This window comes from Carassius gibelio, chromosome B21 (assembly GCF_023724105.1).
Source record: "Carassius gibelio isolate Cgi1373 ecotype wild population from Czech Republic chromosome B21, carGib1.2-hapl.c, whole genome shotgun sequence".
In the NCBI taxonomy this organism is placed as follows: Eukaryota; Metazoa; Chordata; class Actinopteri; order Cypriniformes; family Cyprinidae; genus Carassius; species Carassius gibelio.
This window is the reverse complement of record NC_068416.1, coordinates 9,607,370-9,634,468: the sequence shown is the minus strand read 5'-3', so window position 1 is coordinate 9,634,468 and position 27,099 is coordinate 9,607,370. Positions and strand designations below refer to the sequence as shown.

Sequence of the window (27,099 nt, the reverse complement as noted above, 5' to 3'; positions counted from 1 at the left end):
AAAAATTAAACTGGCAAAATAAAATAAAGTAAAAAATAGAGTAAAAAAAATAAAATTCAAAATATTATCATTTTATTTACAGGTTTAAATGTGTGGAAGCACTTATTTATTTGTATATTTAATTATTATTGTATAAATAGGTATATAATATAAATAGTGTGTTAATTAATTCATAAATATTAATAATAATAATAATAATAATAATGATGATCAGTGGCGTAGCAACTCAGCCCTGGGCCCATATGCAAAAAATGTGTGCGCCGCGCCAGTTAACTCAACCTAGGCCCTTTATTGTTGATTTTTCTGAATTAAATAAAGTTACGGAGATCGTACTTCACAAGCTGTTTTACTTATGGAATAAATGCTTGGAAATAATATTTAACGTTTTCAGGTCTATTCATTATTTGTAGCACTCAAGCCACCCAATAACCCAATAATAATGTTACTGCAAAGTGCCTACTTTCCATTTTATGATCTATATAAATATAAAATAAATGTGTTTTTACGCTTTTTAATTTGTAGTGAGATTCACCAGTAGTGGCAGATGAATCAATGATATTTTCCTCTTTAATATTTGCAGCAAGAAATTAACGGGGATATTTGAATGCATGTTAAAAAAATCCGAACAATTTAATACAAACGAATGTCTCATGGAATCGATCAATCACAGTTTCAAAAAATGTCAGTAAGTCGAAGTTTTACTGCTGTTTTTCATGTTTAATTTATAGAATGACAGGTTGGATGCCACAGACTTTTATTTTTTTGATGGACAATAGGTGAAATTTTCACATACTTATAATATAACTTAATATATTATAATATAGTATAATCATTTAAAATATGATGATGTTAATCTTATTTAGGCTAGTTACTTTTCAACATGGCACTAAAATGCAGCCTTAGGCTATTTTGTACTGAATGCAAACACAATTTTGGCACAACGGCCAAAAAAACTAACAAGAACAAAAAAGTAAATAAAGAAATAAACTATATATAAATTTAGGGGGTTATTTGAATTATTTGTTAATAGACTGTGTTTCCTGAGTCAGTGTCACAAAGATGAATTTGACTCGCCATCTCCTCAACTGGACGCGCCTTTAGAGAGAAACGCCTCTTTACGGATTACATTATGAACACGTTTTAGTTTTCGATTTGAATTGTTTGAATTATTTCATGTTAAAGTAGTAATAAGCATTTTATGGATATGTTTATCATGTCTATGAGTTTCGGATCAGTGAAGCCCTCTTGCTCAAGTCAGAGATGCAAAATGCGCATCCTGTTTGTTTTTTTTTTCATTTCTTTTTGTTTTTAACGTTTTGTTGATATTGTAAGCCCACACAAATAAAAGTAGACCCTTTGCAGTTCTGAATGATGTATGTTGAGGTTCATGTCAAAGAGTAAGACACACTATCCTGCGAGAGCCTTCCCATCATGCTGTTCAGCTGTACTAAAGATGTTAAATGTTGTGTATTTTAGAGCGAGAGAGTAAAGGCAGCTCAACAGGTGCATCAGCCTTTTCCTTTCACCTTCCTACTTATCCCTCTTTCTGTCTCTCTACTTCTCTTTTACTCTGGCTTTCTCCGGCCACTGGAGTGGATCAGTCAAATTATCGAGTGGCAAAACTAATTCGGCGCCCGGGGGCCGGCAGAGCTGCCACTTCCCATCAGCCCCTCCGCCAGTCAGCGCCCAACTGTTTTCATTTGGGTCTCTTGTTTCATTTATTATGGCTATTGGAGCTAATCCTACGAGCAAACCCCCGGCCGGCCCGCCTGTCACTATTGTTTCGGCTCTTGGATGCACCATGCCTTCAGTGGGAGGACTGCTCCAGTACCAGCTCATGATGGAAGTGAGCTTTCTCAGATGGAGAGAGAAAGAGCGGGAAGGAGATCTCATCAATCATATTAAACTCATTTAGACAGGCTCGAAGCCCCCCCCCCCGCTTTCTGTTTCTCTACGTCACGCTTCTTGAAGATGGTTACAGTTGCTCAAACAGAAACCACCCAGTCTTAGAGAGAGAGGTGTTTTTATGGTTTAAGAGACTTCATTTAGAATTTTTATGTGTTACATCGGTTACATTTTTTTTAATGCAATATATAAATAAAAATTGTATTTATGCATTTAGCAGACACTTTTATCCAAAGCAACTCAGCATTCAAGCTATCAATTTTTACCTATCATGTGTTCCCGGGGAATTGAACCCCCAAACTTGCGCTTGATAAGCAAAAGCTCTACCAATTGAGCTACAGGAACACTGTATATGTATCTGAGTTATGCACATTAGAAAGTTAAAGCTAGTCATTAATAGCAAATCTATTAATGTATGAATTGTCTTTTTGTGTGTATGTGTGCATATGTGTATATATACATAATATACACTAGTTTCTTCCAGAAACAAACAAAATCCAGGAAACAGAAGTTTGCTATATATCGTTTTTTAATCTAAACCTCACACTTGTTTTGCAGGAGGTTATTGATTATAATCACTACAGCTTCTCATGCATTTCCATGAACTACAATAGATGCTCAACAAAACGGCAAACACATCAAAACAACATTCCGAGTTTGACCATAACCTTGAAGTAATTCCCTTTACTAATACATATTTATATCGAATGTGTAGTTTTGTTGATTAGGCCATCAGAAAGCCTTGACCACAGAGAGAGAGAGAGAGAGAAGTGATTGACTCGGCTTCACCACAGGGCAACAGTTAAAAAGAGGTTAAGGGTTTTGTCGAACACACAACACATGCTACTCAAGCTAAAGCTTTGTTTGGTTGGAGTCTGGACTCTTTGGGTTTGCTGTCTTGCGGGAAAATAAACGCTCGGGGATCTGAAGAGAGAATTGGGTGGTCTGTCTTTAATGGCGCAGCTTCAGTCTTCCTTTGAAATGTGAGGGAGGTCATACCTCTGCGCCTCTGCAATTAACCATGTTAACGAGGCTGAGCCATTAGCGCTAACACCAAATTTGGGATGTTAAGCGAATAAGCACTTCACTGTTGTAAAGGCATAGGTGTTGTGTATTTATTTGCTTATTCTGCAGCAAATTAGCCTTAACATTAGTATGTATAAAGTCTGCATTTTAAGCCTTTTAACATTTAACATAGCATGTTTTTAGCTTAAAGCATGAGGGTAAAACTCAAAACTGATGGACATTGAAAAAAAAAACTAACATTAGCTTCTGTATTCTTTTTCTATTATTCCTTTTCTTTTTATTTATCATACAGTTACAGTTAACAAAAAAAGGCCTCTAACTCTACCTTGGTCTGTTCTTTTTCTATTCTATGTTTTCTTTTTAATTATTATATATACCTTTAGACTACTTACTTTGAAACTCAAATCACGTGGCATGTGGAGGAGAGGTTTGCTATTACTTTTCAAAGTGAACTGAATGGAGTTCTTGTCTGCCAGAAGAAAACCACCCTATCAACCTCACAGAAATGTGCTAAAAACCACTCAAGAGTCTTATAGTGCTCACATTTCCTTCAGAAAATGTTAAACTGTAGTTAACTGTTTAATAAAACCTTGAATGAAAATGAAATTCCAGCTCAAATTTACACTTAAATGCAATTGGTTCTGCAAATGCAGCAATACCTAGTTTTTTCTCTCTTTGACTTTGTTTGATGCCTGCAGCTGCATCTGAGCTAATCTAGATCAACAGCATTTAGAAGAGCATGCTCACACACATACATACTGTACACACACACTCATATCAGGGAGGAGACAGACACGCTAAAATGTTTGCAGGGATGTTTTCAGGTACGATGCCCGAGGGTTTACAGCAGCTCAGTTTCACACTGATCAACACAAGCGCTCTGTTTGTGCAGTGCATGCATGAAGAAGTAAACATCCAGAGAATGAAAGTGATGCATTCATTTATCTGATTTTATGAACTAATAAACCTAACTATAATTTACTTTAGCACACTTCTAGACTGCACTAAACCGGATTGTTTGAACAGGAGCAGGAAGGTTGACGTGAACTTTGATCGTCATTATTAATATTAATATGAGATGGAGTGCTGTTTCTGGGAAACAGTCCGGGCAGTCAGTTGTGAAACGTGGACCTTGATATTATTTTTGTTCAGAGTGGCGAGCATAGATCACATAACCATGGTTAATGTGAGATAAATAAAAACATGCAGACACAGGACACTGATCACATGATTTTATCTGTCACAAATGGCAACTTTTATAAATTTGAATGTCATAATTAATATTTTACATCTATTACATCTATCTATTACATTTTAACTTATTAAAACATGGTTGGTTTGATAATTTTCTGAAAGAGAATATTTTTCAGAATGTTCTGTATAACAAAAGCATAAAACATGACAAAATGTTTTAATTTGTAAAAAAAAAAAGTTTAGGTTTAATTTGTTTGTCAATTGTACTTTTTATTTATTTCCATTTAATAATTTTAAGGTTAATTTAACTTATTATACTTAATTACCAATGCAACATTTCCAATTTGTTCATTTGTTTTTCATCTAATACTTATATTTTATTTTTATTTTAATTTACAAATTACGATAATAATTAATAAAACATCTGCCGCAAACATACTGAAGAATCAAAATAATTAATGCCATTTTTTTCTCCAAATATGTATTGTATTGTAGAGGAGTATGTGAGCCAAAGACACAGCGCGAGAGAGAAAGAGGAGGCAGGAAAAGTGCTCTCCACTCACTTTCTGCCCAGTGAGCAGTGCCTTGTTACTCTTTGAACACTTGGCCCATTTATTTCTGCTAAGTCGTGAGATTCTGAGTCGGCCAGTGAAGACTCTAGTGGCTCTTTCCATGAAACATTAACGAGTTCCTGGGGTTAAAGGGATGCCTCGAAATCACTGCTGATTGCAGCGTGTGTGTATATGAGTGTGCGATCACATGTATGTGTGTGTATGCAAACGTTACAGGCAGAAATTAATGTACGGCATTGATTGAAAAATATAAAGGTGTGTGCATACAGATAAATCCACACTCTGCATCGGATTGTGAGATGTTTTAGCATCCTGTTCATTGTGCACATACACACATTTCTCTCTGTGTCTGACTGCAGGACACAGGGTTATTAATTTACGCTGCCTCTGCCACCCACCACCCCACGCTCCTCCAGGGCGACTGTTGATGACACGTACAGATCAGGACGCCCACGAGCCAATCACAGGTCTCATCCTCAGTGCTTTACAATCCTGCTGCAGTCGGCACTGCCCACTCTACACACTCCACACTCATTCACACGTGTTTCTTCTCTAGAGTCCATAACCCAACGAATAGATTTCATATCTTTTACCAAATAGAAAGCCTGCAGATGAAATTAATGTGAACGTAAAATCAAGTAGAAATACTGTAAGTTGTAGTTTATACATCTGCTTTTTTAAATCCTCACTAATGCTTGTACACATGCACTTTGCCAAGTGCTGGTGTGTGTTTGTGCCAGTTTGCTTTGTCTTTGTGTTGTTTTTTGGACTGGTGCATTTTTTTAATATTTCTTTTTTTACTCTATAGCACTGCACTGACTTCAGATCAGCATTAAACATCACTTCTAGTACATTGAGTGAGTAACTTTAAGGTGTGTAACTTTAAGCGCATACAAATATGCAAATGTGAGACTCACCGCTGGAAAAAAGAGTGGGTCTTGCACAAATAATAAAAACAAATAAATAAAGAAGGAAGCGATTACTACAGCAGGGAGTTAATTAACGGCTTATTTCTGTTTGATAGGAGAATAATGCGCTGTAATTTTACCTTGATGCAATATAAAACTGCAAGCTGCCACTGCTGCACTGGATAATTAACACCTGTGTCTAGTGGCCACTAAGACCTCAGCACCTATTAATGCCAAAAAAAACACAATACTACAATTAAAGGCACTACTATTAGACATTAAACTGGGTTGGTATATAGTGGGTGCTAAATTGGTCCGCTTTTACCTTTAATTGCCTCAGAAATTACGAGGAGGGATTATATTAATGTTTTGTAACATAATGTAGAGGAAATGGGGAGTGCTGAGGGAAAATGTTATGGCTCAATTTGTCTGTTTTGTCTGCATTTTTATGCCGAAGAGAGAAAAAAGACTCTGCATCTTGGACGTTATCCCTCTGAGCATCCAGAGGTCAAATTACCGTGTAAAACACATCGTCATATTCATAATGTCTGTGGAGTTTTGCAGATACCCACAAAAACTAAAATAGACATCTTTCTCCTGTATTTCATGTCACATCAGAAGACATGTCCTAATTTGTATACTATATTAAAAGTGTATCTCAAATCATAGCAAATCCAGCGATACTAGACTCCGTTTCTTGATAACGATTGATCTTAACATTTAAGAGCAGTTTCTATGAGTCAATTTATGACTGTTAGTTATTGTTTCACGTGCATTTCCAAAAAATGCACTTAATACAGTCACACATAGCTGTGCTTTAAATGCTACTTAGGAGTCGCTATCCGTTTGTCAGGTGCTGATATGTGACCTTATAGAATGGCTCGTAATTGCAGTACACGCTCGTTTATTGAAATCTTAAAGGGTAATTCCACCCCAAAAAGAAAATTTTGTCAAAAGATTTGTTCGGAACACAATTTTAAGATATTTTAGAAGACAATGGGGAGTTTTGTGTCTGCCCCATTGACTGCCCAGACTGCCCACTGTCAAGGTCCAGAAAAGTATGAAAGACATCGTCAGAATAGACCACCTGCCATCAGTGGTTCAATTTGAATTTTATGAAGCAACGAGAAAAAATTTTTTGCATGCAAAGGAAACAAATATAATGACTTTATTTAACAAATTGTCTCCTCTGTGTCTCGATGCGGACACGAGTGCTGGTATGTGATTTGTTTTACATCGGATTTCAAAATCAAATAAAAAAAGCTCTGAGTTAGCATGTGGCCAAATATTAAAATTACATGGATTTAAACGTCCTTGAATCATGCTGTAAAGTGAAGCATGGCCTGACCGTTGGCCCCCTTTGCAGGTATTTGTTATAATACATAATAAACTTAAATTGGTCATGTTCATATTTTGTGTATTACATTATGTAGGCCTTGTTGTTCAATAAAACCATGTAATTACTTGGTTTTGAAACTTTATTTGAACCGATTATTATTGCCTCATCATCAGATTATATATAGTCATACTGAAGCCTGTTTTTCACTTAGGTCTATTTGTATTACTAAAAATATCAGATTACTCAATTGTCAAAATAATCAGTAGATTACTTGATTACCAAAACACTTATTAGTTACAGCCCTAGATTAGTTAAAATATTTCAAAATACAACTGCATTGTTTGATTAGTGTGATTAAAAGACAATTATTTTTTTTATCTTAAAAAGTATTAAAATATTATCTCATTCTATTGAAACAAGGATCTGTATATCTCATGAGCTAAGTGTATTGTCACACACCCTAGTGTTGATAAGTGGTGATATAGCTCATAATTTCCCAATGTATGATGCAGCTTTCATTCTTCAGGTCAATCATATTCATGAAAAAAAAAATGTGAATAAGAAAAGCGATAACTTTGCCGTAATATCCTTTCAAATGTTAAAGTTGCCACAGTCATTGCAAGCTTTGTGCTGCACTTTATTTGTGCCATTTAGTTTTATTAGTTTATTAGGATTTGAAAGATAATAAAAAAGATTGTTAAATAAGTAAGATCTCCGACCCTAGTTTTCATGCACGTAGGCATTGACAGATTTTTCCTCAGTCTTAGAAATGATCTAATTTCCTTTTAAATGATTTCATTTATAAATAAATAAATAAATAAATAAATAAATGAGTAATAAAGTGTACAATAATGTATAATCAAATCCTTATATTATAATCACATTGCACTTGAATAAAGTTAAAGGTGAAATCTGCAGATTGTCCAGCAGGTGACCGCATAAATCTGTCTTCTACGGAGCCTCACACATGGCATACAGGAAAAAAAGTTGGCTAAATCATGTGCACGATTTACTATTTCGTTCCCTCAATTTATAAATTGTCCACACGATTTACTAATTTGTTCCCTCGATTTGCAAAATCGTGTAGACGATTTATAAATCGAGAGAATTAATTAGTAAATGGTGCAGACGATTTAGAAAATTGTGGGAATGAAATAGCAATCTAATGCAGATTCTAGTACATAGAGGGAATAAATGAGTAAAACGTGAGCACATTTTAGTACATCGAGGGAACGTATTTGTAAATCGTGCCTATATTTATTAATTTTTTCTTGCATGACATGTGCGGGGCTCCTTAGTCTTCTTACGATGCACTTGTTACGATGTACTCCAGAGCACTTGTTGATCTACGATGATTTTCAAGTGCTACTTAAAGCTGCAGTAGGTAACTTTTGTAAAAATATATTTTTTACATTTTTTGTTAAACCTGTCATTATCTCCTGACAGTAGAATATGAGACAGATAATCGGTGAAAAAATCAAGCTCCTCTGGCTCTTCCCAGTGGTCCTATTGCCATTTGCAGAAAATCCATCGCTCCCGGTAAGAAATAACCAATCAGAGCTGCGGTCCGTAACTTTGTTTGTGTTCAAAATGTAGAAAAATGTATATAATAAGCGAGTACACCATGAATCCATTTTCCAAACCGTGTTTTTAGCTTGTCCTGAATCACTAGGGTGCACCTATAATAAGTGTTTATATTCGGACTATGTTAGATTGCTTCGGGGGTACCGCGGCGGAGTAACCCAGTATAAAAAAAACTTGGTTTTGATGCTTAATATTAACTACTTGAAATATAGGAAAAGTGTTTGCTTTTGAACCTAAAAGTAAAGTAGATTGATATTAAAATTGTCAGGTTAGGATTTTTTTTTTTATATTTAATAAAATATTAATTAAAATAACAGTTTTCTATTTTAATGTGTTTATAAATGTAATTCATTCCTGAACATTTAACAACATTTGTTTGAAATAAATATTTAGTAAGATTATAAATGTCATAATTGTTCATTTTAATCAATTTGATGCATCCTTTCTAAATAAAAGTATTAATCATAAAAAAAATAAAAATAACTTACTGACCCCAAAAATGTGTATATAGATATATAAATATCATCTGCATGAATTTACAGCTTTTATATTTAAGTAATCATCCTGGCTTCTGTTTAATACAGATTTTAAACCAATTGATTTTTATGAGAAAAAAGTTGTTCTCCCATTTTACCATAGCTGAAGTTTGACCACATTTACAGCTGCTTTATATGTGTTTGTGAGTATTTTGTGTTCATTGTAGATAGCCTCAAGCCCTCATTACATGTCATCTGTCTGTTCCATGGTGTTACATTAAATCTTCCTTTCTTTTGTCTACCCCACTCTTCTGGCCATCCTCCGGGTATGGCCATCAATGCCCTCATTCCCACGCTGTGTGTGTGCGTGTGCGTGTGTGTATCATCTTTTCTCTGCTCCAATAATGGCAGAAATCCACATCAGCATCTGCCTTCATTAAAAGTAATTACAGAGTCTTGCTCATATTGGGCTCACTCACAGACCCACATGAGCTGACTCAGGATCAGGGAGACCCCTCGACCCCAGTCAGTCATGTTCACTGGTCAATAAATAAGAACTAGCACACGTTGTAAAGCTTAAAACAACTTGTTTGTTGCCTTTCGTGTCATGCCTTGTTAAGACATCATGTGAAGAATGGCACTGAATGATTCGGTCAATCAGGTAGACCAGTTCAAACCAATAAATCATTGGCTTTGCTGATTTAAAGAATTGCCTCAGGAGTCATTTATTTTTAAAATACACAAATAGAAATGGAACCTCAAAAAAGTCAGGTATTTTTAAAAATAATTATCTAAATTCTACTATTTTTTTTTTTTTAGATGCACCTTCTAGCACTTTAATAGTTTAGATGATCATTCTGTTAAGAGTTGTTTTTCATCCAAATCGGATCATTTCCTTTAAACTGACTTGAATAGTTCAATAGAGACATCAATAGTTTAGATTAATCTGAGCCATGTGTTCTGTTCACACTGGCAGAAAGGTTTCCAATCCAGATTTTAAAGAGATTATAGAATAGAATGTCAAGAAAGTCATTTATATCTGGTATTTTCACAAATAGATTCCCAAACCCTTGTTTTTAGGTGCGGAAACTGGCTGAAAAATTCTGATGTTCACAAATTTTATCAGAGTAGAACATAATGAAAGTCAATTATGTCTGGTATTTAAAAAAAAAAATTATTCCAGAAAGTTTTTTAGATTCACCTTCTTGCACCAAAGTCTTTCCTTTGAAATGACTCTAAACTGTCTTATCAGTGGTTTAGGTTCATTTTAACCATTCGTTTCTAACAAAGATGCTAGAGTTTTACAATATCTTCTGTACACACTGGTGGAGAAATTCTTACATTTGTGAATCGTCAATGGAATAGAAACCTCAGAAAGTTTTGAAACATTCATATACAGACCATCATTCTGTTAAGACTCAATTTGTTTGTATCTAACAAAATGTATTTTGTATCTGGTATTTTTACAAATAGGCCTAGATTCCCAAACCATTGTTTTTAGATGTTCAAAAATTTGAATGCAGTACAACATATGTCTGATATTTTTAAGAAATATATTCCAAAATGTTTTGGCACCAAAGTTTTTCCTTTGAAATAACTTGAAACTGACTTAGCAGTATTAGGTTCATTTGAGTTGATTTGTATCTAACAAAATTTTACAATGTCTTCTGGTCACATTGGCGGAAATATTCCGATATTCACTAGAATAGAATAAAAAAAATATATACATATGTTTTTTCTAGAGGCACCTTATAAAACATTCATATCCAGGCCATCATTCTGTTCAGACCTCATTTGTTTCTCAAAATCAAAGAGTTTCCTTTGACATGACTCTAAACTGATTTTTATCTACAGTTTACGTTCATTTGAGCCATTCGTATCAAACAAAAACAGCCCCACTTTGGGAGGAAACTCTTCTTGGTGGAAACTATCACAACCTAGATTTAGATGTATCAGTCCTCCAGTGGGTTTCACACAAACAGTGGGGTCATGAGGCGGAAATCTCAGCATTCATTTGGGCTTTTATTTACAACTTCCATTGCGGCCCATTTCTCTCTCTCTTTCTCACCGCTGCGCACTGAAAAGCAGAGTCTGGTTTCGCCCGCAGGCCATATGCCTTTGTCAGGCGTTCATCTCATCCCTTGTTCCGCCGTTCGGAAATTCCAAAGGTGAATTAAATACAGTATGCCGCCCCCATCTCCCTCTGCCCTCCTTTCTTTTACCTTTTTGTCCTTTCTCGGTTTACTGTTCGGCGTGAAATCGGACAGTAATATTTACTCTTCAGTGAATCAAAGGAGATGCTCTGCCTGTTTTTTTCCCCTCGTCTTGTGCACAAATCTGATACTTTTTCCCAAGACGCTCTGTCAAAGCGAAGAAAAGGCACTGTTCCTTTCTCTTTTTTATCCTCGTTTTGTCTGAAAAGGAGAAATGCAAAATGCAATAATGCGTCCGGTTGCATGAAACGGAGGGAGTGCTTGACTGACCCTCTTTGTGGAAAACATGATCTCTTTGGGCTTGTTCTCACAGGCAATCTATGTTGTGTGTGTGTTTTTTATCTTTATTTCTCTCTCTTCCTGCCTTACTTCTCTATTCCCTTTTGTATGTTCGTGGACATACAATCACAGGAGTCCTTCGTATGTGAGGATCTTTGTAAGTGGAATTGGGATGAGAGCATGTTTGGTTGGTGAAGTAAGTACTGGAATAAATATTTGTTGGGAAGCCTGGCGACTCTTTCCATTGAAACTCAACAGATGCTGAGAGTCGGAGATATACACAAAACCTTTAAAAGCAGATAAAAAAATTCAGCTGGAGACTGACCAGTATTAAAAAATAAAAAAATAAAAAAACGGATACCACATATGTAAAACTATTTACTTAGCTTTTATTATTCAGTAATTAATAATCATTGCAATTGTTTATAATTAATAATTAAATAATATTTGTTTAATTAATAATAAAAATAATAAAAAACAAAATCCATTTTTAGCCTTTAAATGAACCAAAAGCAAGGGACATGAACACGTCTGGTATTTGCTGACCTGTAACAGAATTCAAGGCAGCAATCTCAGGTGCGAGTGCCTCCATGTCTTTACCTGGGTCTCTAACGTTTCATTACCGCGGTAAAGACAGACAAAGTTAAACGCAGTGAAACAGAGAGCCTCTCAGTGCTGAAAAGAATCCATTGATGTAACGCTCACTGACTCGGAGATCAAAAGAAACCCCTCTGGATCAATTTTTCCTTCAATTCGGAATCTACCTTTTCTCATACCACTCTTTAATTAAATGGGGCATTGTTGTCTAGGTATGAAAAAGGGCCAATTCAGTCACGTCATAGCAGAGGAATCCAGACTGGCCCGTACCTGACCCCCCTCAAGACTACAGAAGCCCCCGTCTGTCCGGCTCGTCGGCTCACCTCCTCACTTCCAAAGCAGGTGAAGCATTAGCGACCGAGATGGACCTGTCAGATCTTGAGAACGAAGGAGTATGGGGCGAGGAAAGGAGGATAGATGTGTTCCCCCTCCTCAGGACGTGCCCGAGCGCCCTCCGCTCTTGCGGCGGGGGGGTGATACCTTGAGTGTTCAAAGCGGGAGTCTTAGGCAGAGAGACTTGTAGATCTGAAGGGCCATATGAAAGGCAAACAATAAGCAATCTGTTTGTCCACCCCTGCAAAACGGCACTCGCCTTTCATCCGCCGGCTCCCATTTCCGCGGGTCGCGACTTTCCTCAAACATCAATTACTGTTACGTACGCCGTTTGATCTCGGGGCTTCTCCTTGACATAGTATCAGGAGGCAGGAGGGGCTTATAGTGTGTGTGTGTGCTGAGACAATGCACCAATTGTGAGGGCCTTTTTCCTTTATTTTTCTACGCTTTGTATTCTGTATAAACAATCGTGTTTAGTTTGCGCAGTTTATTTGGACCTCACAGGAAATGATCTGATGCTTCTCCACCACTTCAGCGCTCCTACGTTTTCCAGAAACAAAGCTCAGAAGGACCCTTCCACAAAATCTTACCACTAACCAATAAAAGCAGTGTTCACTTTATCCGTCTGTAATCATTACATGTAGTTACACACACAATATACATATATATATATATATATATATATATATATATATATATATATATATATATATATATATATAAAATAGTTTTTGTTGTTGTAGTTTTTTGCCTGATTTTACTGTAGACAGGGCTGGATCTGAAAAAGATGCTTGTCTTTTTTTTTCATTTATCTCTTCCTCCACTCCAGTCCAGCATATCCACAACTCGTATTTTTCTAAGTATGACTAATTTGCTAGTTTATTTGGCTTGCTGTCTGTCGCAGAAAGCCAAAGCAGTCGTGCCGTTGTTAATTTTCAGCCGCAAGCTCTCGACGGGGACCGCACGGCCCTCTGGGAGCAGAAGTGCCCTGTGCTTCCAAATCCACCCAGAGCTTGAGAGAGTGAGGATAAAGGAATTTTCTTCGGCCTTCTTTTCTGCGCTAGTTCACGTATTCCGTTGGAGGCTACATTTTTAATGAATTAGATCAAGGTGACATCCATTGTCTGAACCTGGGGAAAAAGACACAGGACGTGGGCCATCACTTCCTCCCAACCTGATTTGTGGGGAAAATTCGAGAGCGGTGTGCGAGAAGGCATCACATCGTCACTTAATGAATTACTTAATGTGTCCCTCCGTTGTTTAATTGAATTAATTAGGGGCCTAATTGGGCTGAGTGCTGATGGCTTCCAGGGCTGAGGAGCCCTTGATGAGAGGAGGGTTGAGTTCGGGAAGTGTGTGTGAGACAGTGAGTAACACTGGGAAATCCTCCTGGGACACACACACACTAGTACAAGAGCACGACAGAAGGCCTTCTGGGAGTAGATCCCTCCCTTCTCTTCCAGAGGGCCACATTCTGCCGGTGGGCGGCAGTCACGACCAGTACTGATTAGGGATGTGCTAAACTATAGATTTTTAATATCAGTGACTTTTTGTGCTTTATCAACACTCTGAGGTAGTAAGTGAGCTTCCCTTTGATAAAATCTGATCAAATGAGACTCATGTTAATACCAGGTGACTTCCAGTGATTTCTGATAGCTGTTTACGTGACATAAGATCCCCTGAGACGGATGCTGTACCAGGTGTAAAAGGGGCCAAGCATGTTACCAGGTACACTTACCTCTCTCTCTCTCTCTCTCTCTCTCTCTCTGTGTGTGTGTGCGCCCCACAGGTCTGACAGCAGCAGCCATGGCTGAAGCTATGAAACTGCAGAAAATGAAACTGATGGCCATGAACAGCATGCACGGAAGCCAGAACGGTACCGAGTCAGAGAACGAGGAGCTGAACTCCAGTGCAGGTCAGAGTCACACACATACAAACATACTTTAAAAGGGCATGCAAACCTTTAATATTAGTTTTATTAAATCATTTTAAAGCGTGATTGACTTTTTTAGGCCTATCTATTATAGCTTCCACTGTTGTAGTTTGTAGATTCGCTATGCTCTTACAAATGCTTTGTGTTTGAGTTATTGCACCTGCCACAGTTCAGTAGAATCACTTGTGAGCTCCTCACCTGCTAATCAAACACATCGAATCCCCTGCAGCAGCAGAACACATCTCTGATGAGCCATTAGCTTGGACCAGTTTATGACTCACTACCAGCGCAGGCTATAGATATTCACAATATGAAAATAAAGAGCACTGTTAGGAAGCGTTCAACAATCTAATCACCTCGACACACACACACACACATGTGCGCACAGGCACGTGGCCTGAGGTAATGGGTTCTTGCCCACGCAGCCCTCTCCTTTCTGCTGAGCTTTATTGAGGCTAATGACGTCTTTAATGTTCCCCTCCTGACTGTGCATTTAGATTGTGATGTTACCATCACTTCACACACACACACACACAAAGTAAAATGTCATTCTTTATTATCACATTCAGCAACTGCGAGCACAGACACAAATGCCATCCGTTGTTATTGCCAAGACCAATAAAGCTTACTTACACGAACAACACACACATATGTGAACAGAAACACTGCGTGTGTGTGAATATGTAGAGGGAGACATTAATACCAGCAATTCACTCCTCATATCAGTTCGCAAAGGTTTAAAAATTACAGTCAAATGTGTTTAAAGAAAAAGGGTGAAAAAACAGACATAAAAACAGACTTATACATTACCGGTCACTACTAGTTTGAGTTTGTGAAAGTATCTTCTGCTCAACATCTACATTTATTTGATAAAAAATGCATTAAGGTTGTGAAATATTCTTATAATTTTAAATAATTTTAAAATTAATTAAAAAAATTTAAATGAGTACCACATGATCCTTCAGAAGTCATTTGAATATGTTAATTTGGTATTCAATTATTATGGGTCATTGACTCAATTATTAATAATGGTTGTTATTATTAGCAATGTAGAATAGTTTTGTTTTGTTTGTTTGTTTGTTAGTTTTATTGCTGCTCAATAGTTTTTGTGAAAAACATTTTTTTATAGAAAATTCAGCGATGTACAATATTTCTCTCTCTCTCTCTCTCTCCCCAAACTTTTGAACAATTTCCACAAAAATATTAAACAACAACAGCAGCACCAAATCAGCATATAAGAATGATTTGATTTAGTATACAAAAATAAAACAAAAAAAAAGTTATTTTATATCGTAATAATATTTGCAGATAAAATAAATGCATCCTCAGTTTAATTAGTATTACAAACTGTTAGAGTATGTGTACATATTATTCTATAAAATAGTTGTCATATCCACAATATTTTATTTATTTTGTATTTTTTACTGTTTTTGTACACATTTTAGCAGAATACTACAAAGTAGAAAACATTATAAAAAATAATAATCGCTAATTTGGGGGGTACCTTTTTTTATTCAATTCTCAGTCCTGTCTAGTTTTATTATATTTTAGGCTTTAGTTAGTTTCCAAGTGGTTAATATGGGCTGGTTAGAAAATGTATGTTTTAAACAGGGTGACTGTTTCCCAACCAGATATGACATGACAAGTTTCCAGTTGATGTTATCGTTCAGTTCAGTTCAGTACAGAACACATCTGATATGTAATATACAGTAATGATTTTGGACAAGTGAGATTTCATTCAGACTATTCAGTACAAGCAACCTACGAAATGTCTTTATGACACGCATATGTGTCAGCTGTTTTAGTCATCTAATGGTTTTTGATGAATTTGCTCTGTAAAAGCACCTTCAGATGTGGTTCATCCTATTGGAATGAATGACTGAACCGTCAGTTTATAACATGCTTCACCAAAAAGCTGCTCCGCGTAGATCAGCACTTGAGACTGTGAATACGAATCACCTTTGAATTCGGTCCATGCGTGCGGAGAGAAACACACGGAGTGTGTGTAGTGACAGAAAGATGATGGCGAGAGAATAGAGAGCAGGAGAGAGGAGGAAGAGCCAGTGCCAGGGGTGGAGAGAAGACGTCTGTCTCGCACTCAATCACACATCCTCTAATGTACTCTGGCTGCCGATAGAGCTAATGTTGATGATGAGAGAGATAGAGATGGAGAGAACTGCATCAATGGAAACTGAGAATCACACAGAGTCAAATTTCACTCGTGTTTGCGGATGTCAGCGTGCTGAGTGAACAACAGTCCCGGGCCGTGAAACATAGTAAGCACAGACCCAGCACTATAGGCGTTTGTTTGTGTGGTGTCAGATCTGATAAGCCTAGATCAACTCTTTCTTTTTGGGTTTGGCTTTTTGGTTACAAATCAGGGTGCATTGCAACCACTTTACTTACAAAATGTCAAATATATTTATACAAAAAAAGAAGATATATATATATATATATTTGAAAAAAAGGAAAATTTGTGCTTGCGGTCCATTGAAATATTAGATTTTTTTTCGGCTAGATGTGTATATGACCACCTATCCCAATATTGTATTAGATATATATACATATATTCTAATAAAAAAAATTGCGCTAAAATTTTATTCTTTAATTAAACATGATTTCTGTAAATGAGTAGTTATGGGATAATTATGTCACTTTGTGTAAATATTACATTGATTAACCCTAGAAAACCTGTTATGCTTTTCTTTGGTGATCATTGCCTTTTTGTGATCATATTCATACATTCATTGACTATTCATTCATTTTACCATAGTGGTAACAGGTAATGGCTACTTTGCTTTGGAAGTTCTATATGACTGCTACTAGATATGCTACAATCATATGCAAATGTTGGAGATAAAAAAGATGGGTAAAGTGGAGTAAGCAGAAAACAAATCTTTGATTGGGCAAAATATTTAGAGATATATTTTTGGTCCATTTTCCAGAAAGAACGCGCAAATGCTTGTTAGCTGGCAATAGCCATTTTCTCAATATGTGTTCTTGTTCGATCTACATCATGATCATCAATTGCTGAAGTTAATTTTCAATACTCAATAATGCAAGTACCAAGAATGCATGAAATTACCCAGATGTACCCAGGATGCAATGAACATTTAAATGAAATATTAATATAACTGAATAATACTCCTTGTCATCACTCAAGAGATTTGTACTGCAAGCATGTGAGAGCATGTTTTGTTTTTAAAATTTATTTTTGCCATTTTTCTCCTTTATTTGAACAGTACAGAATCGAGTGGACAGGGAACTAAGCGTTCATTCGGTCAACTTTATAAAGTCCTACCATAAATGTGATCTCTAAGCTCACAGAGATTGCCACAAAATTCCAACATGAGGTCTTCAATGAACAAATGAAGAGATTTTGTGAATGACCAGCGTACGAACGGATGCGGCCTGTGATTTCGAGTGCCACTGCTAGTTGTTATTTTTAATTGGATACTCCAAGCGAAAGCTATGGAGTTCTGAGGAACTTTGAGGAACCAAAAGGACGTTTGGGTTTTGGACCGGACTTTCTAAGTCTTCAAAAGCAAGCCATACCACCCAAAGTACATTGGATTTGTCTTTGATGCACATTGTTTGGAGTTGAGAGGTGGTCTTGGAATCTGATCTAGCTTTCTTGAATCCCTGAAGTTAAACAAACACCCTCTGAAGCAGTCCGACAACTTTAACCTCTTTCTCTTTTGCCTCGCTCTCTCTTGCGCGCCGCCAAGACACTGCTTGCTCAAAGTCCCGATGGCACTTTTTCCTGTCCCTTTTTTTTGTTTCTTTACATTCCCGCAAGATGTTTTGGGTTCCCTCCCCTCTCACTCTTGGTGGTGAGCCTTTTGCCTTTTTTGAAGGGGAACTTCAAAGGGGAAACGGCTAATCTGCGCTTTTCCTCCATTGTGTGGATTGTGCCACAAAAAAGCCTGAGCTATCTGCAGCAGGCAGTCAGCACAGATAGGCTTGATTTCAATCTCCCCCCTCACTCAGTCCGTTCAAACGTTAACCCCACCCTTGCCGCCAGAGCGCAAGAAAAGAGCACGGAATCAGAAAACGCAACAACGCACAGCGACGACATGTTTGACACGGGCCAAAGAGATTTGATGAAGTATTTGGCATGGAAAAAGACAGTCTGCCTTTTTTCCCCCCTAGTTTATCCAGTAGCACAAAGCATGCTGGAGTTTGTTCAACGACTCAGAGCCGGTGTGCGGTTTCTGCATTAGGCAGAGAGCGATGTTTGCGCTAATACGGTTGCAACAGAACTGGAGGGTGAAATGAGTTAATGGGGGCTCCTTGTGTCTTTAAATATAAATACAGCTCTGAAAACCCCTATTAACAAGAAAAAAGAGGGCTAGAGAGAGAGGGAAAAAGAAAAGGGAGTAACATGTGTTTCTTGTCGGAACGGCGGTAGAAGAATGAGCAAACGAAAAGGGACTCATTGGTCTAATGGAGAACTGTCAGGGTGAATCACTGTCACAAATGACATCAGAAAAGAACTGATATATTTTTTTATAGGGCGACTGACAAGTTAAAAGAGAAATCCCATGCATTATTTAAACGGGCCCGGGAATCTGTCAGCCATGTGATTTGCCGCGTTAGCAAAAACCAGGTGTGTGCTGGAGAGAGAGAGAGAGAGAGAGAGAGAGAGAGAGAGAGAGAGAGAGAGAGAGCGCACATGCAGAGATTGCGGGACTCAGAGTTGTGTATGTTGCAAATCCCTAACTACCAAAGCGGTCAGCACTTTTATTTCTTCTTTTCTTTGTCTCTCACCTATCCTTTCATTTTGCCATCACACTTTCAAGAGTTTTTCTGTCATCAGAGAGCAACTGTCACTCTTATTAAATCAGATTAGATTGTCCTAGTGTTGCCTCAGAGGACGCCACACTCGCTCGTCTCTTTTCTCTCTTTCTGATTCTCACGTAGCACTAGCTAAACTCACAAGCCAAGTCCCGAACAAGTGTAATATTTGAAATTTGTAATATGACCTGGGTATTTCTTGACAGTTTTTTTTTTTCCTGAGATTCACCATAAGACACTTTCACTGTTCTTACCTATAATCCCACTGTAACCGGAGACACTTCTCCCTCCTCTCAGCTCCCATAAATGGCATCATCTGATCTCGGCTAGCCCTTTGTTTTATGTAAAATATTGAGCGTGTCGAGAGCAAGAGGGATCAGTGTTGATCTTGTGGCTGAGGTGGGGGAGTATCAGTTTCCTGTATCACTCTAGCAGAGCACCTTCTGAACTCGGGTGCAGGGTCAAGGTTTTGTCTGGATGATAACTGGCTGTAGATGTGATTTCATGTTCTTTTTCAAACAGACACTCTCAGGGACTGACTATGGATGGTCTGTGGTTCGATAGTGGCTTGCGATGGCCATGCATATTCTAAATTAGTTTTTTTATTAGAGACTAAAATTGGATGAATGGTGTAGAATGATAAGAAACTGACAGGTTGCTGCTCAGACTCAAACCCATTTCTTCCATATGAGCACTGTGGCTCAATGCATCTGGAGTATTTGCACTAACTAGCCATTAACTGTTCCTTGACAAACCCAGTTTATATTATTTACTAATCAATATATATTTATTATTTATATCTTTTCAACAACAATTTAATTTAAGGTTAATATAAATAATGTGCATTTAAATGAACATATTTTATATAATTATGCTTATTTCTGCTGTTACAATATATGTAGTGACTATGAAGGCAGAATTACTTACTACTCTGCTGCCTAAACACATGTAGTGCTTTAAATATAATGGGTTCTAACGTAATTAATTAGGTGAAGAACCTATTTCAGTCTTTCAATTAGTTTTTTTTTCTTTTTCTCTTCCACTTACTTGATCTGCTCTAAAAGTTGTTAATCTTTGAGATACTTTTGCATATTCCAAGAGCTTTATGTTATAGTATGACCCCTGATACACAAAAAAATCACTCCCAATATATCCATGTTTGACTTGTAGATACATTTTACCTGAGTAGTAAGTTCAGACAGGTCAGAGTAGGTCATTAATCAACTACTATCTTGTTCAACATCTTGTATGCAAAATCAGCAAAAGAAGTGGCCAGAATTTAAAAATAAGGAGCTGAAAGGTGTCAATACGGTTTAACATTATCATATTATCATGTTTTGTTACACATTATTAATGTGTAGCAAAAAGTATGCATACATTTAGCTTTTTAGGTGATCTTTACATTATAGACTGTCTGCTGTTATCATATTCATCTCTTTAGCCTGTCATGCTGACTTGTCAGAAATCTCCTCCAATCTGTGTCCTCTGACTGAAATGTTTGCCTGGACCCATCCATCCAAAATTTATGTTTCATAAATCATCATCCCCACAGGGACAGGAGCTGCTTGCTGACCATTGCCGGAGATGAGCACATTTGAACAGACACAAACATATTTACGCTCACACTAAACAAGGAGACATACTCACATAAATAAACATGTCAGGTATACCCCGTTTTAAAACTGTAAAAGCAAATACACGCACTCAAGCTTGCATGAAGCTGAACAGCTGAACACTCTACGTTCATGCATAAACCTGTGGAGCAGAGCTGCATTGATTACCCACTCTGTCCATCAGGATGCAGTCTGTCATATAAACAGATGGCTCATATAGCAACGGACCATATGAAGGACCTGCATTATCCTCACTCGACGGCCCATGCTTCTTCCTTCCACTCCTGCAGGTTAAACCCACTCCTGACTGCCTCTCCGTTACCTTGATTTCCAGATAACCATGCAGTCATCCTGAATTAATGTGTCATAGAGAATGAACTTCTTTTCAGGGATAAGAGAGATTCAATTAAATGTTATATGTATAGTGCTTTTTACAATACAAATAGGTGCAAAGCAGCTTTACAGAAAATTAATGTTTCTATAATATTAAGTAGTAGCTTATCAGTGGTGACTCAGTTTATGTACATATGGCAGAAATGTACGGAGAAAACAATTTAAGATGTAATCAAACAGACAACGAACACTATTAACAGCAATTATTATGACACAATCAAACTTATAGCAAAATTTGGTAGTTCTGTGTTGTTTCAGGGTTGGCATCATCTGAGGTCCTCTGAGATATGCTGCATATTTCTTTTGGGGAAAACATGCTTCTTGAATTGCTTTCATTGGGCTGACTCAATTGATAAGAATTTACCCTAAAGGACAGACTTAAAGGAACAGTTCACACAAGCCCCTGGTCACTATGAACTCTAAACTAAGGCACAATCTGCATTACAATTTTGGAAATAAACTGTCTAAATAAAATAGCAGTGCGTGGCTTTGAAATGACCTGAGGGTAAGTAAATAATGACAAAATAATACAAATTATTTCCGGGTGAACTATTCCTTTAAGTGCAAGCTTTTTGAATGCATTCAAAATCCTGCTGTCTACCTGAAGTGCTCAAAGTAGATAAATTCTCTCAAGTAATTTTCACCTTCCTCTCATCCAGAAGTGTGTGAACAAGTTAAGAGTGGCTGAGGAGTATGTAACAAAGTGCTTGTGAGTATGTGCTTGTGTCCAAAGCTTCTGTATTTAGTCTCAAACCCTCAGTTCAGCTAATGGGAATCCATCCCGCGTAATGACCCACAGTTCCTGTCGGTAATGAGATGTGGGAATTGCCAGTCCGTTCGACCAGATGATGCTGTATTAACGGACTGGGCCAAGCAGGACGGACGGGGGGCCGCCCAAAGCCCCAATGCCCCGCCTCATTTTTCATCCGGCTGACACCGAAGCTGGCGTAAGGGTCCGAAGGGGGATTGATTTCAAATGAGCCTAAAAATGACGTCTAATGAAAGCCCATAAAGACGTGGGGCTGTCCACTCCAAAACAGTCAAATGAGCCACAGTCTATTGAGGATAGACACTTGATGAGTCCTTGCTTCTGGATGAAGATGGCTACTCATATCCTCATCTATGAAATTGTCTGACAAATGTATGCATTTACTGGTCAACACATATTGTCTAAGTCACATTTCCCAAAAGCACAGCACAAGAGAGTCGCCTGGGCCCCCATCTTTGGTGGCGCTCATTGATATGTAAAAGCGGGGTGATATCAAAGAGACATCTTTTCAGGCTTTCTGTGAAGCAAGCACTACTTATGATCAAAGGCTATTCGCCGTAAACCGTTCAAAGAGAACAGAGTTCTCTGATGGCCATTAATGTGTGTCTGTGATAAGGGTAAGTGAAAGACTGTGCCATCTTATGCAGCACAAAAGGCCCATGAGAAACACAATATAGGACTCCGTTAGAGAGGATGATGAGATGTTGAATATTCAGCCGTAGGTGGAGGTATAAATATGATGTTCATTATTGAGAGGCCTCTGCAAGAATAGTAACTTATTTACCAAAGCAGTGAGATTCAGAAGCTCACCTGGGTTTTAAGGATTCATCCTTGTTTCTATTTTCTAACTTTTTGTCTCTTGGTGTTCAGCAGGGCTCTATCATTTGTCCACTCACATTATTCCTTGTTCAGTAAAATAAATGGGACTTGTGTGTAAAACCCTTATCAAATTAGTTTGCACTTATTCTTAATTAAGAATTAAGACTAAAATTTTGAAATGTAGGAAAACTATTTTGCACAAGCATCTTTTCTGTGCACACATTTATAAGCGAATAAGACCCTTTTATCTTGGCCTCTCTGCCCAATCCAGTATACCATTTTCTCATACGGTGTTTTGCCTTCTGTCAGTGTAGAAATGGGCTTTTGCTGTAGCGTTCACTCCTTTCAAAGTAGCGTGTCTCCTCCAGTCTTCTTCCTACTTCTCACAGCAATTAACACTTCATTAAAAGAGCTCTTTAATCATTTTCACTTCCAATTCAAACACTTTTACGTTGGGCCTCTTGTGGATTGCTCTCTCATTGTTCAGGGAGGGAATTAATGACTTAAAATTTATATGTTTTTCCCCCTTGATTGCTCTCCTTCATTATTACTTCTTTGTTATTCCGTGTAAATAGATTTTTTTGCACCCCAAACTCAAAGCTCCATACTTTCCTATGGGGCTTGGAGTGGAGGTGTTTTCATAAACTTGTAAAGACATCCATGCTTTTGTGTCTTCTTAGTCATCACAACATGTCTTCTACAAAGCTGTTTGCAAGTAAGTCGCTCTGCCTAATAAGATTTGCTGTTGCTCTGTGCCGAATCTATCCAACTGACCAGGGATGGATGTTAACAGTTAGATAGCAGTATTGCATTAGGTGCAACATGAAACAGGAGCACATTTGAGGTGAAGTGCTTTCCAGAAGCAGCATAGCAAGGTCTGATAGCGAATGCTCGGTAGTCATATACCCATGGGCTAAGATGTGCCAGCTCTGTAATCTAGTATACTCTGCATTATTTTGGTCGCGACAATATATTAGGCAAAGACCCATCACATACAGCTACTATATGTGTGGTTTGAGGAAAAAATACAAACGAAACACCGTTGGCCAAAGTTTTCTAAATGGTTTAAAAATATATATCAGAGATTTTGGTGAATTGTAAATGTATAAAACTGTCACTAGCTACAAAAAAAAAAAAGACTTTACAATGGAATTGTGCATTAGTAAAGTCTTTTTTTTATCCCCATCTGTGTTCATATATTTATTTGTTTGAAACAAAAAAATATATATATTTCCCCCAGTGATTCAACTTGCCCCTAATGTGGGGTAAGTTGTGTCACTGCCTGGACAATTTTTTATGGCCTTAAATTATAGTTGCTTTCTTCAAACTGAGTTGATAGCTGACTTCCTTAGATATAAGTTAGTATATACTTAGTTTTACCTCATTCCTCCTTACATAGAGGGCAATCTGAAAGTGGCACAGCCTATCCCCACCCTCTCCTACTGTCCTGTGTCCTTTATTACAGTATGTGTTGTTACCTGCTTGCATCATGTAGCACAGCACAGATCATTCACATATAGTGGGACTGAATGGGGATCCACGCATATGTCGCATCTCCATGGCGGCTGAAACTGATGTATAGTCTTGAAGGTTGTCCTCCTCAGGGGACTTTAGTGTGTGAGGTGTGTCAGGGTGTGTGTGGGGACATCTGTGCGAAGCAGGGCGGATACTGCGGGGAAGCCAGCCAGAGGGGTGTCTGGCACAGGGTAGTTGGATATAGAGAGCTCAGCGGGTGCCCCACAAAGCACTGAAAACACACTGCCACTCACAGACGCATGTACACACACCGCCATCAGCCTCCTAACCTTAAAACATGTACGATAGACACAGATGTAAACCGTGTCTGATCCAGTATGTTACACACAGACAAGATATCCTTCCAGACTTCAGAGATGACAGTTATGTCATTCGACATACTGCAACATATTTCAAATAAAATCTCTAATAGGGTTAAAACCAGGTGCAGCATCAAACACAAACTTAAAAAAAACACATTTTCATGAAAGAGTTCATTTATATTATACCATTTAATTTCAAACATCAACATATTTATTCGAATTTTATTCATTTCAATGCACCAACATTTTTGTAGATTTTTATAAATACAATATTCATCTTATATCCATTAAGCAATATGACGCCTTATGTTTTAGCAATATATTTATTCATTTATTTATTTATATAAAAATATAAGGTAAAGTGAAGTTATAAGGCAAGAAAGAAGTCTTATATGAAGGTCATCTCTGCACACCCGTAAGCTGAAATCCACAGCAGTGAGATGAACCGAAAGGCAGATAACCTGTGCTGTGGATGTCAGCCCAGCGTATTTGTCATTAGCTTGGATTTGCATGCACCTTGTTGAGCACGGGGTGACGTGGCAGGGGGGGTGACGCTCGGAAGGGGGGAGGGCGGGAGGGCTTGAGTTTGGCCAAAAGCACAGCTGTACTGCCTGCCATACTGATTGCCTCTCCTTCTCTCGCCCTCATTTATCTTCATTTCTTCCCAATTACACCAAATTAGCAATAGTCTCAGTTGCATTACCAACTTAATCCCCCCCTTTTTTGCGGGCTGCATTATGCGGTGGCAGATGATTCCTTGGCGGGAGTCAGGGTAAACAGCCATGAAAATGCCACCCCGGCAGATGGCGAGGCCCACAAGAAATATGACAAACAGAGTGCCAGCGTGCCGTCCTCTGCCCGTACCCGCTACAAGCTGTTAATGCGCTCCCGGACAGTTTGTGTGTGTGTGTTTGTGTGTATGAGACTGTAAGGTTTGCTGGCATAACGATATTAATGAATGCGTGTGTGTGTCGCACAGTATGTTTAGTTTTAAATAGACGGCAGAACCAAAGCAACACAGTGAGTTTTGTTGCTCAACATGACGAACACGTATGACTTTGTCACTTGAAACGTACTCTCTGACCCTTCCGGCCAGTACTTCTGTACTCTGTTTAACGTTGGTTCTTGACGGTGTGCACTGACATGCAACACATAATTCAACACTAATATGACCTTTTACTCGAGATGAGGTAGACCTTAACCATGTCAACTGTAAATGAAGTTAAAATGCATTATAATATTTGAAGGTTTGTGTGTCATGTGTTTTGATGCATTATCCTTTCAAAAGAATATATGGAATTATAAATATAAGTAGATATAGAAGTATAATGATGCATTATAACTATAGACACAGTTATTCATGAGATCATACAGGTGCGTTAAAAGGCATAATTAATTAAAAATATTAAACAGTTTAAAAGACCAAATCAAACCTGGTATAAACTTGTGCAAATAATTAAATTCACTTTTGGTGTGCACACACGATTAGGAGGATGGATCAGGAAGTGCTTCATTATGATGTGGCTCAACTAATGGAGCTTTCGGCGGGACCCCACCGAATAGGGGTAACATTTGAGAAACCTAATTAATAATTAGGCATTTTATTGTCACACTTGTCTAGCCCATGTTGTGACACAAGTATCAGAATCCTGTCCGTTCTTGAGTGTGAGATGTTAAGACCAGGATGTTGTTTGGGCTGGTGTAAACACACACGCACACTTGCTGATTTTTCACTGACCAAAGGCATAAACATACACACACTGTTTACAGTCCCATACACTGACAGGGCCAACATCAACACATGTGACCGCTCAAACGGGGGCCTGAAGACCCTAAACCCATCAGGGGCCCAAACAACACGGCCGGGAAGATGATTCACAGGCCACAAAAAAAGTAATGACCCACCCAAAAACACTGGAATATTTGTATATTTCTCTGATCAAAGCTTGCTTGCTCTTGTTTTGATCTGTGTCATTTTCTGAGCCATATTTTGTGCTTACTAATGCCGTGAGCCTTTTAAGACACCATACTTTTGACCTCAGTGCTAATGCGCTGCCCAGCGTTATATTATTCACAGACACGCATGTACTTGAGTCTCCAGGCATTGAACGGAGGGACTGTGTAGGTGGAGGCAGGCTTAGGTGCCAGATGGTGAGGCTGACTGGCCAAAAAACACTCCAATTCAGTGGCTTAAAGGAAGATCTTTTCCCACAAATAAAGATTCAGGACTAGTGGTTGATCAATATATTATTGCTAAGCCCTACATATTGGCTGATAATTGCCATTTTTTTATTATTGACACCAGCCAATATTTTTTCTGTTTGGATGAATGTAAAAAAATTAATTTTGACAGAATTTAACAGTTCTATGTAATAAAGTGCAGCGGCACTCTGGAAGTATTTTTTTTCATGGTGGCTCGCTATTTACATGACGGAATTTGTTGACGGAAAAGCTGAATGCTTCTCAATCAAAGAAACCGATCTGCTCGTGCGCAAAGTTAAAGCGCATGAG

At 37.9% G+C, this 27,099-nt stretch overlaps 1 protein-coding gene across 1 annotated transcript in view; it reads left to right on the top strand.

The window, feature by feature from the left end:
• Positions 1-27,099, top strand: part of dacha (dachshund a) — a 135,810-nt gene that overhangs the window by 75,422 nt on the left and 33,289 nt on the right. Inside the window, exon 3 of the mRNA XM_052587401.1 lies at positions 14,216-14,341. Within this exon, the coding sequence (XP_052443361.1) occupies positions 14,216-14,341 (126 nt within the window). The remainder of the gene's footprint in view (positions 1-14,215; positions 14,342-27,099) is intronic.